At 45.0% G+C, this 15,813-nt stretch overlaps 1 protein-coding gene across 1 annotated transcript; it reads right to left on the reverse strand.

The window, feature by feature from the left end:
• Positions 1-14: 14 nt before the first annotated feature.
• On the reverse strand, positions 15-13,597 carry LOC117520552 (protein KASH5-like). The gene is made up of 7 exons (XM_034181866.1): positions 13,566-13,597; positions 2,545-2,703; positions 848-965; positions 602-652; positions 303-380; positions 129-185; positions 15-23 (listed from the first exon to the last, which is right to left on the reverse strand). The coding sequence occupies exons 1-7, from the start codon at positions 13,592-13,594 to the stop codon at positions 15-17; spliced, it is 501 nt and encodes a 166-aa protein (XP_034037757.1). The 5' UTR covers positions 13,595-13,597.
• Between the last annotated feature and the right edge of the window lie 2,216 nt (positions 13,598-15,813).

The raw sequence follows: 15,813 nt of genomic DNA on the forward strand, positions 1-15,813 counted from the left end.
CACAAATATTAATGTCAAAAAAACTAAAACAGTCAAAATGTTCATTTTCAATTCTTTAGAAAAATTAGTTTCTACGACAAAATTTTGATGATTGCATTTGTCAGTGTCTGGTGGCACAGTGCGCTTACCTGAAGAATAACACTGTCTTTAAGTTGCAGCTCTAACTTCGCTTCTTCCAAGTCACCCTGAGGAAACACGAGTGAGAAACCCGGCTGATGACATTAAAATGATGAATGCAAATACAGAGAAGACAAAAAGAGAAGAAATACAGACATTTTTCCAAGGAAAATTCATCGTATTACCTGAAGGTTTTGCAGTGAAGTTTTTAAATTGTGCAAGGCAGTTTTGTCATACTCAGTTTGCTGATTTAGTCTGTTCCTCTGAAGAAGAGCTGAGCATGAGTTACATTACAAATTCAAACAAAACAAAAAAGACATTTTAAAAAAACACTGCCAACCTAAGCCATGTGTAACCACAGACATGGGAAACTGGACACAAAATCAGCCAGATATGACTGCAGAAATACTCTGGCCAGTACTTTTTAGCATTGTTTCACTACTACACACTTATATACAAAGCAAACAAACAAACCAAATGATACCTCAGTGATAAGCTTCTTATTTTGTTCAGTCAGGAGGCTACATTCATTTTCCTATTCAAAAAAACCACACACACACACACACACACACACACACACACACACACACACACACACACACACACACACACACACACACACACACACGCCAAGATGAATAATTATTAGGCAGAAGTTTCCACAAATTACTCACATTTCACAGCAAAAATCTTGGTTGGAGATAATTAAAACATTTGTGTTGACACCCACCAATCTCTGAATCTCCTTTTCACGGTGCCTCTTTAAATTGTTTTCCTCAGCCAAGGAGGCCCTGATCCTGCAAAGCTCGGCTTCATTCTGCTCCGCGTCACTCATCAACTTCTCCATTCTGCAAACAAATTCAGCTATACTTGGCATGTGAATCTCATCACTGACAACCATTCGATACGCACCTCGATATACTACCAGCGATACGATACATATAGTGATATTGATGATACGATGTGATTTGATACGTATTTGATAGCGATACAATTCCTCACAATGCGATACGAAGCAATTTGTTGCGATACGATGTGATTCAACGTGATACAAAGACATTATACCAAAAATTTAAATAGAAAATAAGCTGCAATTCAGTATGGTACTACGGTATTCTTCTTCTTGTTCTGATTCTACTAAAGGCAGAAGATTTGTTTTACTCCTTATAAGCAGCAAATTTACCAGATTCAACATGAAGGAACAGGAATCGGTTCCCTCATATTTGGAACCCTTTTCATCACACTGTCAGAACTTAAACAGTACAGTAAAACATCACTCTCAATGAGTGACTTAAAGTGAGTCACTCATTGACAGACTACCGCCTTGGCAAAGTAAATTGAAATACTTTCTTGCCAGTTTTTCCGGAGCTCGGTTTACAATCTGCGGCCGAGTCGATACTGTTTAGCAACATGCCATTCTTTAGGGCCCCTTCACACATAGTACGAATAAGTACAACTCAGGACGACTCACGGTGAAACAGCTCATATGAGCGAACCACGAAAACATTGCGCCAACAGGCAGTTGTGCACACGATCCTGGTGCGGTGGTTTGTGCACGCGACGGTGTCATGCAAGCAGGAACACAGTGTGGGCAGCTGCACCACATCACACCGCTGATGTGGAGAATAATAAAATAAAAACCAACTGTATAATTAGTGAATATCACTGAGATGATATAAATAATGCATAAAAGGGGACGCAATACAGAACCCTGTGGTTAAATAATCGTGGTAAAAAAAATGTCACTCACAGGATGCAAACTGATAAGCTCAGAGCGGAAAAATTCCTGAAATCAACAAAGACATGGAGGAGGTGCGCTGCGTCCAGCCGCTGCAGTGCGGCGCAAAGGCAAAAGATGTTTTATATAGTCCACATGAGGACAGCAGGCAGAGACACACGCCTCATGGAGGAATGTCTTAAGTTCATGTCTTTCCAAACATGGACCGTGTTCTCAACCTGGGACGTCCAGGAGCAGAGATCTTTAAAGCCGTGGCTGTAAGCAGACACACCCCCCTGTCCATTCAATTGCAACTGCATTTGTAGGTATTGTCATATTTATTTATATAACTGTCCTGGCAGTGATTTCTGTGTTTGTAATGTGTGCACTGAGCTGCTATCCAGCTGTCAGTGTGCTGTGATCAGCTGACAGGCTCCTCCCTGTGCTGTGTGTGATCAGCATTTCCACAGTTGTGGGGCACTGAGACAAATTTCACATCCAGCTCAACAGTGACTGTCTGCTGACTTGTCGTGATGATGAGTGCGAATGGCCACACATTTGCTAAGTGCCAAACGAGCGGTGTTAGATGTTCATGTGTGTCACCTGGAAGACTGACTGAACATATTGTTACCATCCCACTGAACAAACCGGTGCAACATGAAGTATAATGGTCAGAAAATATATATCATCTACAGCGTTGCATGAGTTACGTTTTGACTTGTTTTTGGAGAGTCGCGTTCTCTGAGCGAAGCCCGACAATCTCCTCCTCTCCTGCTTCCAGCCAGCGCCGCATGTCGTCATTCAGATTCTTCAGCTGGCTTTCCCTGTGTTCAAGCTCAGCTATTCGTTCAGCCATCTCCTTCTCTGTCCTACAGCCACACAAACAGAAGAAGAAATGTTCTCTCTGACAGATTAAATATATACAGCTGTGCTCAAAAGTTATCAGAGAATAAGAATAACACAAAAACTTTTGTTTCACTCATGGTTAGTGGTTGGGTGAAGCCATTTATTGACAAACAACTATATTCACTCTTTTCAAATCATAATGACAACAGAAACTACCCAAATGACCCTGATCAAAAGTATACATACCCCTCTTATTCATACAGTGTATTGCCTCCTTTAACATCGATGACAGCTTGCAGTCTTTTGTGGTAGTTGTGGTTGAAGCTCTCTGATGGAAAAGCTGCCACTGAATACATATGTCTTGGACTTTATTTACATCAATTGTAAAGAAATACAAACAGTAGTATGGCACTCTATGGTCAATCTGCATGGAGTAGACAGTTCACAAAAACTGTGCAAGAAGGAGAAGAATGAGGAAAGCCACCAACACACCCAGACAACCCAGAAGACATTATAGGCTTATGTGGCTGTGATTTAAAAAGTGTAAATACAGCTGTTTGACAATAAATGGCTTCAACCAACCACTAACCATGAGTGAAACAAACGTTTTTGTGTTTTCACCCATATTCTCCGAAAATTAGCCAAAAAAAAAAAAAAAAAAAAATTCTGCCAGAGTATGTATAATTTTGAGCACAACTGGAACTGAATAGAAGAATCAGAGCCTTTATTGTCATTATACATACAGTGAGGAAAATAAGTATTTGAACAGTTTTGCAAGTTCTCCCACTTAGAAATCATGGAGGGGTCTGAAATTTTTATCTTAGGTGCATGTCCACTGTGAGAGACATAATCTAAAAAAAGAAATCCGGAAATCACAATGTATGATTTTTAAAATAATTTATTTGTATGTTACTGCTGCAAATAAGTATTTGAACACCTGTGAAAATCAATGTTAGTATTTGGTACAGTAGCCTTTGTTTGCAATTACAGAGGTCAAATTTTTCCTGTAGTTTTTCACCAGGTTTGCACACACTGGAGCAGGGATTTTGGTCCACTCCTCCATACAGATCTTCTCTAGATCTTTCAGGTTTGGAGTTTCAGCTCCCTCCAAAGATTTTCTATTGAGTTCAGGTTGTTGTGTGGGCTGCCAGAAGAGGAGGTACTGCTGGCCCAACACTAGAGGGCACCCTGCCTGAAGGCGGGCTTCAGGCACCAGAGGGCGCAGTCGCCCACCAGGAGCACCAGGGGCCCGGAGCTGACAGCTGTCACCAATCATCCATCATCACCACCTTCTATAAAAGCCTGGCAGTGACATCACATCCCTGCCGAGAAATCAGCTTACCCGACAGGTAATCCCTCAGCCGTTTCTGTGCCGTACGCACGTATGTGATTCTGAACTCTTTGCAGTCGTAACCTTCTGTAAACTTACAGCTTGGAGCTGGTTAGTGGGAATTTGGAGGAGTTGGCGTTTCCACTCCTAAATTTCTTAAGTGTTACAGTAGGCACTGCACGTACTCTGTTTTCCTGCTACCTGGGAGTGGAGGACTTTTCCCTCAGGAAGGAACTGTGAGTTTGCTGACTGTTGCTGGGTGTTCGCACACCCACATAACCTGTTTGTGCTTCCTGCCAGCAGTACCCGATCTGACAGCTGGAGGCAGTGGCCACCTGGGGACTCATGACTTGGCGGCTCCAGTGTGTTGCAGGTCTCCGTTGGCAGTGGAAATCGTGTGGGGCCCGGCTCTTCTCTGGACAGGCGTCTCCTATCCTCGAGCCTGCCCACACGTCACCTGTTATTTAATTGATTGTTACCTAAAAGCAGCATCTGTATTCCGTTGTGCACATTTTCACAACATTAAATTGTTATATTTGGCATTTTCATTGTCCGTTCATTTACGCCCCCTGTTGTGGGTCCGTGTCACTACACTTTCCCAACAGGATTTCTCGGCCATACGTCATGAATCTCGAGGGGCATCAACCAGCGATTGAACAATCAATGGAAACGCAAGGTGCACAGGTGCCAGCAGGAGGCGCGTTAGGTGAGCTGCAGCAGATCTTAACCGTCTTCACTGCTCAGTTGGATTTTAGTAACCGAGCAGAACGTTATACTCAATCGGAGGATGGAGGCTCTCACCGCGCAGGTGGAAGCGCGCACGCAGGGCGCAGCTGCAGTACCTCCTCCTGCTGACCTGGTGCCGAATACAGACATTCCAGTGGTCGTTCAACGAAACACCCCCCGCCCCCCGTCCCCTGAAGCATACATAAGCCCTCCGGAACCGTACGGAGGTTGTGTCGAGATGTGAGCAGACTTCTTGATGCAGTGTTTGCCCGTCTTTGCACAGCGTCCCGTCATGTACGCGTCGGATTCCAGCTGGGTGGCTTATGTTATAAATTTGCTTCGAGGTGAGGCACGCGCCTGGGCTACAGCGCTCTGGGAACAGAACTCACAGCTTCTATCAGCATACACTGAGTTTGTGAGGGAGTTCAGACAGGTGTTCAATCACCCAAATAGAGGCGAGACCGCTTCAAGTGTGCTGCTGTCGATAAGACAGGGGTGTCAGAGCGCAGTGGAGTATGCAGCCGATTTCCGCATTGCGGCAGGGAGAGCCGGCTGGAATACTGTTGCGCTCAGCGTCGCCTTTGTAAACGGACTGTCTCTGGTCCTTAAGGAGCACCTGGTGGCAAAGGACGAGCCGCGGGATTTAGACGAGCTTATCGACCTGGTAATACGGTTAGACAACCGATTAGCAGAATGCCGACGGGAGCGAGACGAAGGGCGTGGTCAGGCACAAGCCATCCCTCTTCCTTCCGGGTCCGAAAGGGAGCCGTCTTCCCCACGCTCCAAAGCCAGGGCACTCCACATGACGACAGCTCCCCCTGCTGATGTTGCTAGGGAAACGAGCAGGGCCAAAAGAAAATCAGATCAGAGACAAAGGAGGCTGGCCCGTGGGGAGTGTTTTCACTGCAGCTCAACCGAGCACACGCAGAAAAACTGCCCCAGACGGTCAAAACAACAACACTCGCCCTTAGAGAATGGGCTAAGGGTGGATCACAACATGCACGTGGGGAGTGCACGTAAATCTGCACGAATCCCAGTCACGATCCTAAGTGGGGATTTAACCCTTCACGCCCCAGCACTTGTGGACACGGGGTCGGAAGGGAATCTGCTGGACAGCAGATGGGCAAAGGAAGTAGGGCTCCCTCTAGTGGCCCTCCCTTCACCATTGAAGGTACGGGCACTAGATGGCACCCCTCTTCCACTAATCACACACCAGACACAGCCCGTAACATTGGTTGTGTCTGGAAATCACAGGGAGGAGATTGTGTTTTTTGTAACACCTTCTACCTCCCGAGTAATTTTGGGTTATCCATGGATGAGAAAACACAATCCCCGGATTGATTGGCCATCTGGGGTTGTGGCTCAATGGAGTGAAACCTGCCACCGGGAGTGTTTAGGATCCTCGGTTCCACCCGGTGCGACTGCTAAAGAGGAGGTTCAAGTCCCCCTCAATCTTGCGGCGGTGCCAGCCGAGTACCACGATCTTGCTGACGTCTTCAGCAAAGATCTGGCACTCACGCTGCCCCCGCACTGTCCGTACGATTGTGCCATCGATTTGATCCCGGGCGTTGAGTACCCGTCCAGCAGGCTGTACAACCTCTCACGTCCTGAGCACGAATCAATGGAGACCTACATCCGGGACTCTTTAGCTGCTGGGTTGATCCGGAACTCCACCTCCCCGATGGGTGCTGGTTTCTTTTTTGTGGGCAAGAAAGACGGTGGACTCCATCCATGCATTGACTACAGAGGGCTGAACGAAATCACGGTTCGCAACCGATACCCGTTACCTCTGTTAGATTCAGTGTTCACGCCCTTGGATGGAGCCCAAATTTTCACAAAGTTGGATCTTAGAAATGTGTATCACCTGGTTCGGATCTGGAAAGGAGACGAGTGGAAGACGGCATTCAACACCCCGTTGGGTCACTTTGAGTACCTGGTCATGCCGTTCAGCCTCACAAATGCACCCGCGACATTCCAAGCCTTGGTTAATGACGTCTTGCGGGACTTCCTGCATCGGTTCGTCTTTGTATACCTAGACGATATTCTCATCTTCTCCCCGGATCCTGAGACCCATGTCATGCATGTACATCAGGTCCTGCAGCGGTTATTAGAGAACCAGTTGTTTGTGAAGGGCGAGAAGTGTGAGTTCCACCACACTTCTTTGTCCTTCCTGGGGTTCATAATCTCCGCCAACTACGTCGCCCCTGATCCAGCCAAGGTTGCGGTGGTGAGAGATTGGCTCCAACCAACAAGCCGTAGGAAATTGCAGCAGTTCCTCGGCTTTGCAAATTTCTATTGGAGGTTCATAAAGGTTGAGCGGGGGGGTCCTGTTGTGTGGGCCGCCAGAAGAGGAGGTACTGCTGGCCCAACACCAGAGGGCGCCCTGCCTGAAGGCGGGCTTCAGGCACCAGAGGGCGCAGTCGCCCACCAGGAGCACCAGGGGCCCGGAGCTGACAGCTGTCACCAATCATCCATCATCACCACCTTCTATAAAAGCCTGGCAGTGACATCACATCCCTGCCGAGAAATCAGCTTACCCGACAGGTAATCCCTCAGCCGTTTCTGTGCCGTACGCAAGTATGTGATTCTGAACTCTTTGCAGTCGTAACCTTCTGTAAACTTACAGCTTGGAGCTGGTTAGTGAGAATTTGGAGGAGTTGGCGTTTCCACTCCTAAATTTCTTAAGTGTTACAGTAGGCACCGCACGTACTCTGTTTTCCTGCTACCTGGGAGTGGAGGACTTTTCCCTCAGGAAGGAACTGTGAGTTTGCTGACTGTTGCTGGGTGTTCGCACACCCACATGACCTGTTTGTGCTTCCTGCCAGCAGTACCCGATCTGACAGCTGGCCACCTGGGGACTCAGGACTTGGTGGCTCCGGTGTGTTGCAGGTCTCCATTGGCAGTGGAAATCGTGTGGGGCCCAGCTCTTCTCTGGACAGGCATCTCCTATCCTTGAGCCTGCCCACACGTCACCTGTTATTTAATTGATTGTTACCTAAAAGCAGCATCTGTATTCCATTGTGCACATTTTCACAACATTAAATTGTTATATTTTGGCATTTTCATTGTCCGTTCATTTACGCCCCCTGGGTCCGTGTCACTACACTTTCCCAACACAGGTCTGGAGACTGGCCAAGCCACTCCAGGACCTTGAAATGCTTCTTATGGAGCCCCTCTGCCCTGGCTGTGTGTTTGGGGTCATTTTCATGCTGGAAGACCCAGCCATGACCCATCTTCAATGCTCTTACTGAGGGAAGGAGGTTCTTTACCAAAATCTCACAATGCATGACCCCATCCATCCTCCCTTCAATACGGTGCAGTCGTCCTGTCCACTTTGCAGAAGAGCACCCCCAGAGTATGATGTTTCCACCCCCATGCTTCACGGTTGGGATGGTTTTCTTGGGGTTGTCCTCATCCTCTAAACATGGTAAGTGGAGTTGATTCCAAAAAGCTCTATTCTGGTCTCATCTGACCACATGACCTTCTCCCATGCCTCCTCTGGATCATCCAGATGGTCACTGGTGAACTTCAAATGGGCCTGGACATGTGCTGGCTTGAGCAGGGGGACCTTGCTGCCCTGCCAGATTTTAAACCATAACAGCATCATGTGTTACTAATGTAATCTTTGTGACTGTGGGCCTAGCTCTCTTCAGGTCATTGACCAGGTTCTCCTGTGTAGTTCTGAGCTTTCTCAGAGTCATCCTTACCCCACAAAGTGAGATCTTGCATGGAATCCCAGACCGAGGGCGATTGACAGTCATCTTATGTTTCTTCCACTTTCTAATAAATAATCAGAACAGTTGTCTTCTACCAAGCTGCTTGCGTGTTGTCCTGCAGTCCATCCCAGCCTTGTGCAGGTCTACAGTTTTGTCCCTGGTGTCCTTAGACAGCTCTTTGGTCTTGGTTATGGTGGACAGGTTGGAGTGTGATTGATTGAGTGTGTGAACAGGTGTCTTTTATACAGGTAACAAGTTCAAACAGGTGCAATTAATACAGGGGAATTACTATAGGCAGATCCATGGTTGTGCGATGGGGTCTCCAGTATCCCCCATTGTGGCCAATCTGTACATGGAGCGAGAGGAGAAGACAGCCTTGACGTCTTTCACAGGCATCCCTCCCAGTCACTGGTTCAGATATCTCAATGACAGATGGGTTAAAATCAAGCAACAGGAGGTTGAGGACTTTACAGAACACATTAACTCAAGTTCACACGTGAGGATGCCAGAAACAACCATTAAGCCTTCTTGGACTGTGATGTTACGATTAGAGAGAACGGGCAGCTCCAGACAGGGCTTTACAGAAAACCTACTCACACTGACCAATATCTGCTCTTTGGCTCAAACCACCCCCTTGAACACAAACTCGGGTGATCAGGACTCTTCAACACAGAGCCCTACAAGTGCCCACAACTGCAGAGGGAAGGGCTAAAGAACAACTTGTCCAGAAAGCCCTCACAGTATGTGGGTACCCACGATGGTCCCTGGACAAAGTGCAGATGTCCCAGAGAACAAAGAGACCAGACTGACAGGAGACGGAGACAAGAAGAAGAGGAGTGTCTCTCCCTTATTTAGCAGGAGTAGGGGGAAAAACTACAGAGGATCTTCAGACAGCACAAAATCCCAGTTTACTTTAAACCGGTTAACACCTTGAGACAGAAATTAGTTCACCCTAAGGACAGGATCCCTAGTTACAAACAGAGCAATGTAGTTAGTGTATTCTGTCAGATGTCAGTAACGAACACTACATAGGTGAGACTAAGCAACCTTTACACAAAAGGCTATACCAGCACCGCAGAGAGGGTGCCAGTGAACCTCAGTCTGCAGTTCATCACCACCTTAAAGACACTAACCACACGTTTGAGGACAAGGAAGTTAAAATCTTAGCCAGAGAGAAGAAATGGTTTGAGAGAGGGATCAAGGAGGCATTCTATGTGAAACAGTTGAAACCCAGCCTTAACCGGGGAGGGGGTCTGAGACATGCTTTGTCCCCTGTTTACAATGGGGTACTCAGATCAAAGCAGTTTCATTCTTTTGTTCATGGTAATGAGTCATTCACGTCATCAGGAGAGGCGTCCGTCCCATCATTAGGAGGGACAGCTGCCCTGTCATTAGGAGGGTGCTAACTAGAGCACAATAGGTGCTAATTAGAGCTATTGTTTAGTCACTAGCCAATAGCAGTCTGCCTCTCAGTAGGAGGGGTCTGGTTAGGTTTAAAACTCCAGCTTTTGTGGCTTCTGTTTATTCTTCTCTACAAGAGTCAAAACAGAAGTCAGACTATCAGAGCAAGAATTTCAGCTGAGGAAGCTTCTGTGATTTGAAGAGAAACATCCTTGCATCAAGCAACCCAGTCCAGTCAAAGATTCAAGCTTCTCTACTACAGGTAAAAAGTGCAGAATAAGAGAGCTTCTTAAAGAAAAATTAACAGGTCTGCGTGAGCCAGAATTCTTGCTGGTTGGTAGGTGTTCAAATACTTATTTGCAGCAGTAACATACAAATAAATTATTAAAAAAAAAATCATACATTGCGATTTCCGGATTTCTTTTTTTAGATTATGTCTCTCACAGTGGACATGCACCTAAGATAAAAATTTCAGACCCCTCCATGATTTCTAAGTGGGAGATCTTGCAAAATCGCAGGGTGTTCAAATACTTATTTTCCCCACTGTATATGCATACATACAACAAAATCTGTCCTCTGCATTTAACCCATCCTAATTACAGTTAGACACAATCCAACCACTAGGAAGAATGGGCAGGACCAACTCCAGATGTGGAGATGCTGCCTTGGTCAGGGGTAGAGGAAGGAGCAGACCCTAAATAAGCATATTTTGATTGTGTGAGGAAATCAGAGTGCCTGGAGGAAACCCACGCAGATACGGGGAGAACATGCAAACTCCACACAGAAGGGCGGGAAGCGATCCCACAACCTTCTTGCTGTGAGGAATCAGTGCTGCATCATTTTTTTTCCAGAAACTGTGAGAGACCTCCAGGTGGACACCGTTCGGAAAATTAATATGGCTTTCAGGGACGGTTTTATGGGGATTATACAGATTAAGGAGTGTTACTGCCGCTTTAAGGACAGCCCACAACTGCTGAGAGCGCGCCACGCTCCGAGCGCCGATCGACATGCTCAAACAACCAGATCATTTCCAACGTGAAGGCTTTGTTGATCCGGGACCTCGTCTGACTTTCACAAAAAGGCAGAAGGCATGGACATCAGCACTTTTTCGGCACATTCCACTGTTACAGGAGTTTTTTTCATGGCAAGAAAAGCGGAGGGACGCGCCACGGAGCCGTTCATTACGCGGGACAAAACCACCTCGGTGTTGGTCTCACAGGACGGCTTTGAGATGGCTTTCAGATGGATTCCGGTTGCTTTTCAGTCGTGTGATTATCCGATTGTGATTGTGCATGAGCTGGACATGCCCCAACATGTCCTGGAAGGCTTCATCACGGCGTTGCTTTGCACCATGCGGGGAACTCCTCCGCACTTCTGTCTCAATGTGCTGAAAAAGTGCTGATGTCCACATCTTTTCACAATTCCTGTGTTAGTCAGACGACATACCGGATCAAGACAGCGTCCAGTTTAGAAATGAACAGCACATTCCACTGTTACAGGAGTTTTTGTCATGGAAAGAGGAGCGGCCCCACCGCGCGTTGCAGTGGAGCCACATGGCGCAAAGCAATGCCGTGATGAAGCCTTCCAGGACATGTTGGGACATGTCCAGCTCATGCACAATCACAATTGGATAATCACACGACTGAAAAGCAACCGGAATCCATCTGAAAGCCATCTCAAAGCCGTCCTGTGAGACCAACACCGAGGTGGTTTTGTCCCGCGTAATGAACGGCTCCGTGGCGCATCCCTCCGCTTTTCTTTCCATGAAAAAAACTCCTGTAACAGTGGAATGCGCCGAAAAAGTGCTGATATCCAAGCCTTCTGCCTTTTTGTGAAAGTCAGACAAGGTCCCGGATCAACAAAGCCTTCACGTTGGAAATGATATGGTTGTTTCAGCAGGGTCTGAGCATGTCGATCGGCGCTGGGAGCGCACCGCGCTCTCAGCAGTTGTGGGCCGTCCTTAAAGCGGCAGTAACACTCCTTAATCTGTATAATCCCCATAAAATCATCCCTGAAAGCCATATTAATTTTCCGAACGGTGTCCACCTGGAGGTCTCTCACAGTTTCTGGAAAAAAACTGATGCAGCAAAGCTCCAAATTGTTCAGATATTTATTTGCAATAAAAAAACGACGAGAGGGTGGACCAGTGCTCACACAAAGCCTGCTCACAGGTGAATGACGCAACTGACAGGTGTGAAAAAACTCACGCATGCGCACGAAGGTTCAACCTTGTCTGATGCAATCACACGTGATTCAAATCCATATGGCTTTTGAAAAAAAATAAAAAAAAGTCCGATACTTTTCTAACAGACCTCGTGAAATTGAAATGTCCTACTGGTCTGTTTATACATATTACAGAGATTTTTTTTTAAAGTATAATTATCTCCTCTTGAAGATGTCAGACCACAACTGTTTTTATTCCTTTACATATATCTTCACATGGAGTGTGAAGTTTCTTTGAAATCCATAATCTGGTTTAGAAGGAGTTGATCTTATGATGTCAATATCATGTGATGCATCAATTAAACACAAAGACCTAATTTTCTCCCATTAGCAATATCAGACGAGAAATATTTTTCTTAACGTGTGAAGTTTCACTGAATCCTACCAACCAGTTCAGGAGGACCTGGAGTTAAAAAAAACACGTGGATTATTGGATGGATGGACAGGTCAGGTCTAGGAACAAGCACTGGTGGTCACATCCACCACACACCAGAACCGCCTTGGATTCTGGATGGCAAACACCCAGCAAGACAATTGATCCATCCCCACTACTTACAACCATCTATCTGCAGCAGCCAGTTGAAGCATGTCCCCTTGATCTTCTCTAACTGCAGGGGTCCTCAATACTGAAACAACTGCATGATGGGTCATGCCCAGAGAAAGGCAACACTTAACCAAAATGGGTCAAAATGTTATAGTGATGTTCCCTCACAATGTAAATGATACTCTTTGTTATTAGTAGTAGACAAAGCAGATGGTCTCCCTCTGGTCTGCTCGAGGTTTCTTTAGACCAGGGGTGCCCAAGTTCGGTCCTCGAGATCTACCTTTCTGACATTCTTAGTTGCCTCCCTTTTCCAACACACCTGAATCCAATGAAAGACTTGTTAGCAGGTTTTTAATGAGCCTTTCATTGGATTCAGGTGTGTTGGAACAGGGAGACAACTAAGAGTGTCAGGAAGGTAGATCTCGAGGACCGAACTTGGGCACAATCAAAAAACACCCGAAGGCCTTTTTCCTAACAACTGTTGCTCAGGGGTGGGTAGGTTTACAAATTGTTCTTGTGAAACATCTTTGGGTGGCCTATATTGTGATTTGGCACAAGATACATGAACTAAATTAATGAGTCTCCCTAAGAAAACATTTGTTTGACACAAAGTCATAGTGGCAGCTTAGGATTCTCCGAAGACAGCTCATATAAGAGACGTCTAGTTGTTGCCTTCGGTCACCAGTTAGTGTCCAAATCTCCTAAAGCATACAGTAAGACAGGAAGCACCAGGACCCTTAAGACTTGGACTTTTCCGATTCCAATTAAATGTGGATTAGTGCCACTGGGCAAATGCCAAAACATCTTGATGATAGGCACAGATACAGATTTAACTGATATTATTTCATCTGTATTACCTATAATGCACAAACACACAACGAAATAAACTTAACTGGTTTAGTCAAGTCAGTAATGTTGAAATGTAGGCTTATTTATGATACTCACGCTTTCTTCACTGTGGCATCAGCATCCATGGATCCCGTACCTCCTCTGTGGGGCTAACAATATCACCATAGATCAAAAAAAGACAACAATCACCCGCTTACATACAGTACACACATGTATAATCCTTCTTATCTTTGCTTGCCTTGCGATGTAGTTAAATGTTGCTAGGCCCACAAGTTCTGTTGACATTTAGGTCAACATCAATGACTTGCATTTGAATATATGCCAGTTCACTGAAGAACTTTAAATGGCTGTTTCACAAAAATAAGTATGATTTACAAGAATTTCTTTCACACAAACAAACTGAATTTAGGCTTTTTCACTAGTTAAAGTCCTTCTTCATGTCACCTACAAAGCTTTCATGCTAATTGGCTAGCAGTTGACTGCTACGTTATGTGGCAGTTAGCGGTTAACTACCTAGCTCAGCAGAGTGAACTGGATACAACACAAAGGCACAACAGCTTTAAAACTGAAAATGCAAAAAGCTTACCAACAAAAATCTGTTGGTTTACCTGCCAAACAAAGCGTAGGTAACATCAGGCACACCAGGTGAGTTAAGTGCTACTGGCCCAGTTTGTCTTAAAGTACATGATACGTGTACAAAAACTCCAAATACATGTCCACAGTAAATGAGACCACTGATACACCGCTCTTGTCATACAGCCATCAAAGTTAAAAGTTTCCTGAGTCATCCCTCAGCATCAAACAATTTTTAGTGACGAAGCCATGAGATGATATCAATTACAATTCTTCTTTCCCATTAAATCTTTATGATCTCATAAGAATAGTTTAAGAAAAGCTCACAGACATACATATCTGTCACAGTGTAAAAACAAAGAAAAAAAAAAGAAATCTGAATTTTATGCAGATTTGGAAAGCTACTAAAAATTAACCATCTCTTTTGTAACCATGAGCAGGTAGCTCAGTGAGATGAGTTGGGTTACAAACAAACGTTTGATTCCCACTAATGCTACGTCTATGTCCTTGAACACGACACTCCATCTGCATTGTCTCAGTTAATCCAGCTGTAAATGGGTATGGACGTTCGCTGGGGAAAAATCTACATCGGTCTGATATCATGGTCTGGGTGATTCTTTAACTACGGGCACTATTGGCCTTGTAAATGTAATTTCCACCACACCATTGCTTTACAATATAAAGCGCCTTGGAGCAACTGTTTGTTGTGATTTGGCGCTATATACATGTGCTCTGATGTCACTGTTTATCTCCATAGAAACTACCCAAACAATCTTTCATACAAACTGTTTAAGGGGACATTACAGTGTTGTGGTGGAAATTACGGCAATAGTGTGGGACAACTACATTTTGTTTAAAAAAATCACAGCAGTTGTATGACATTGAATACCCCAATTATGTTTTGATTATTTTACTGATATTTTATTTAGAGATATTTTAAAACATTAGAAAAAACGTTGCTTTACCATTCATTTTTATCATTGAAGATCAAAAGTCTGGGTGTGGGACAAGCACAAAACGGCAATATTTGCATATAATGATGCTGGAAAAAAGGTGAAAAAGTCATCATAGACTACTAGAACAAATTTCTTAACACACTTTCATTGTAAAGATAACTATAAAAGTGTGAAATTTCCCCTTTTTTCTGTTTTTCATACAATATGATCAAAGGACATAAGTGCCCGTAGTCTAAGAATCACCCATAAAGGGACAGTCATAGACTCATTGACTTCAAGCTGTGGATTCTGAGGATCAAGGTCTACACAGGACTTAACGTTATACTGGAGTCCAAAATTTTGGGAAAGAAATTAAAGATAAAACATTTCTCTCAAGGAACATTTGAACACAAAAAATTGTGCCTGCCTAACCTTTACTTGAAGGATGTCATACAGTTCTTTTGCATGAGAATTACAGCTCTTGTTCAGGGTCACCAAATCCAGCACAGATCAGCAATGGATTGGCATGTTTATACCTGATGCAACTCCAGTTCTACACAGCCCAGTCTCGTTTATTTTCGTGCCCCCATCATGGAAAGCACCCAGTTTTCAAATTTTATTTATAATCCTCCCCTTCTCCTAACTCTAACCATAACGTTAGTCTCTACCCTCCCGTAACCCTAACTCCCTCCCCCCAATCATCCTATATTTTATGTCCCTGTCATGAAGTGTCTCGTTTTCATGTCCCTGTCACGAACCCATAGATTAAATGTACTTTTCATAATGCCGCCACAAACTGCCGTGAGACTGGGTTGGTTCTACATGGAGAAACTCAC

This window comes from Thalassophryne amazonica, chromosome 11 (assembly GCF_902500255.1).
Source record: "Thalassophryne amazonica chromosome 11, fThaAma1.1, whole genome shotgun sequence".
Classification (NCBI taxonomy): Eukaryota; Metazoa; Chordata; class Actinopteri; order Batrachoidiformes; family Batrachoididae; genus Thalassophryne; species Thalassophryne amazonica.

Coding starts and splice junctions, on each gene's coding strand:
- LOC117520552 (XM_034181866.1), bottom strand. CDS start 13,594: ATGGATGCTGATGCCACAGTGAAGAAAGC. Junction 381..601: donor ATAAGAAGCTTATCACTGAG/GTATCATTTGGT, acceptor GCTCTTCTTCAG/AGGAACAGACTAAATCAGCA. Junction 186..302: donor CTTCACTGCAAAACCTTCAG/GTAATACGATGA, acceptor GTGTTTCCTCAG/GGTGACTTGGAAGAAGCGAA.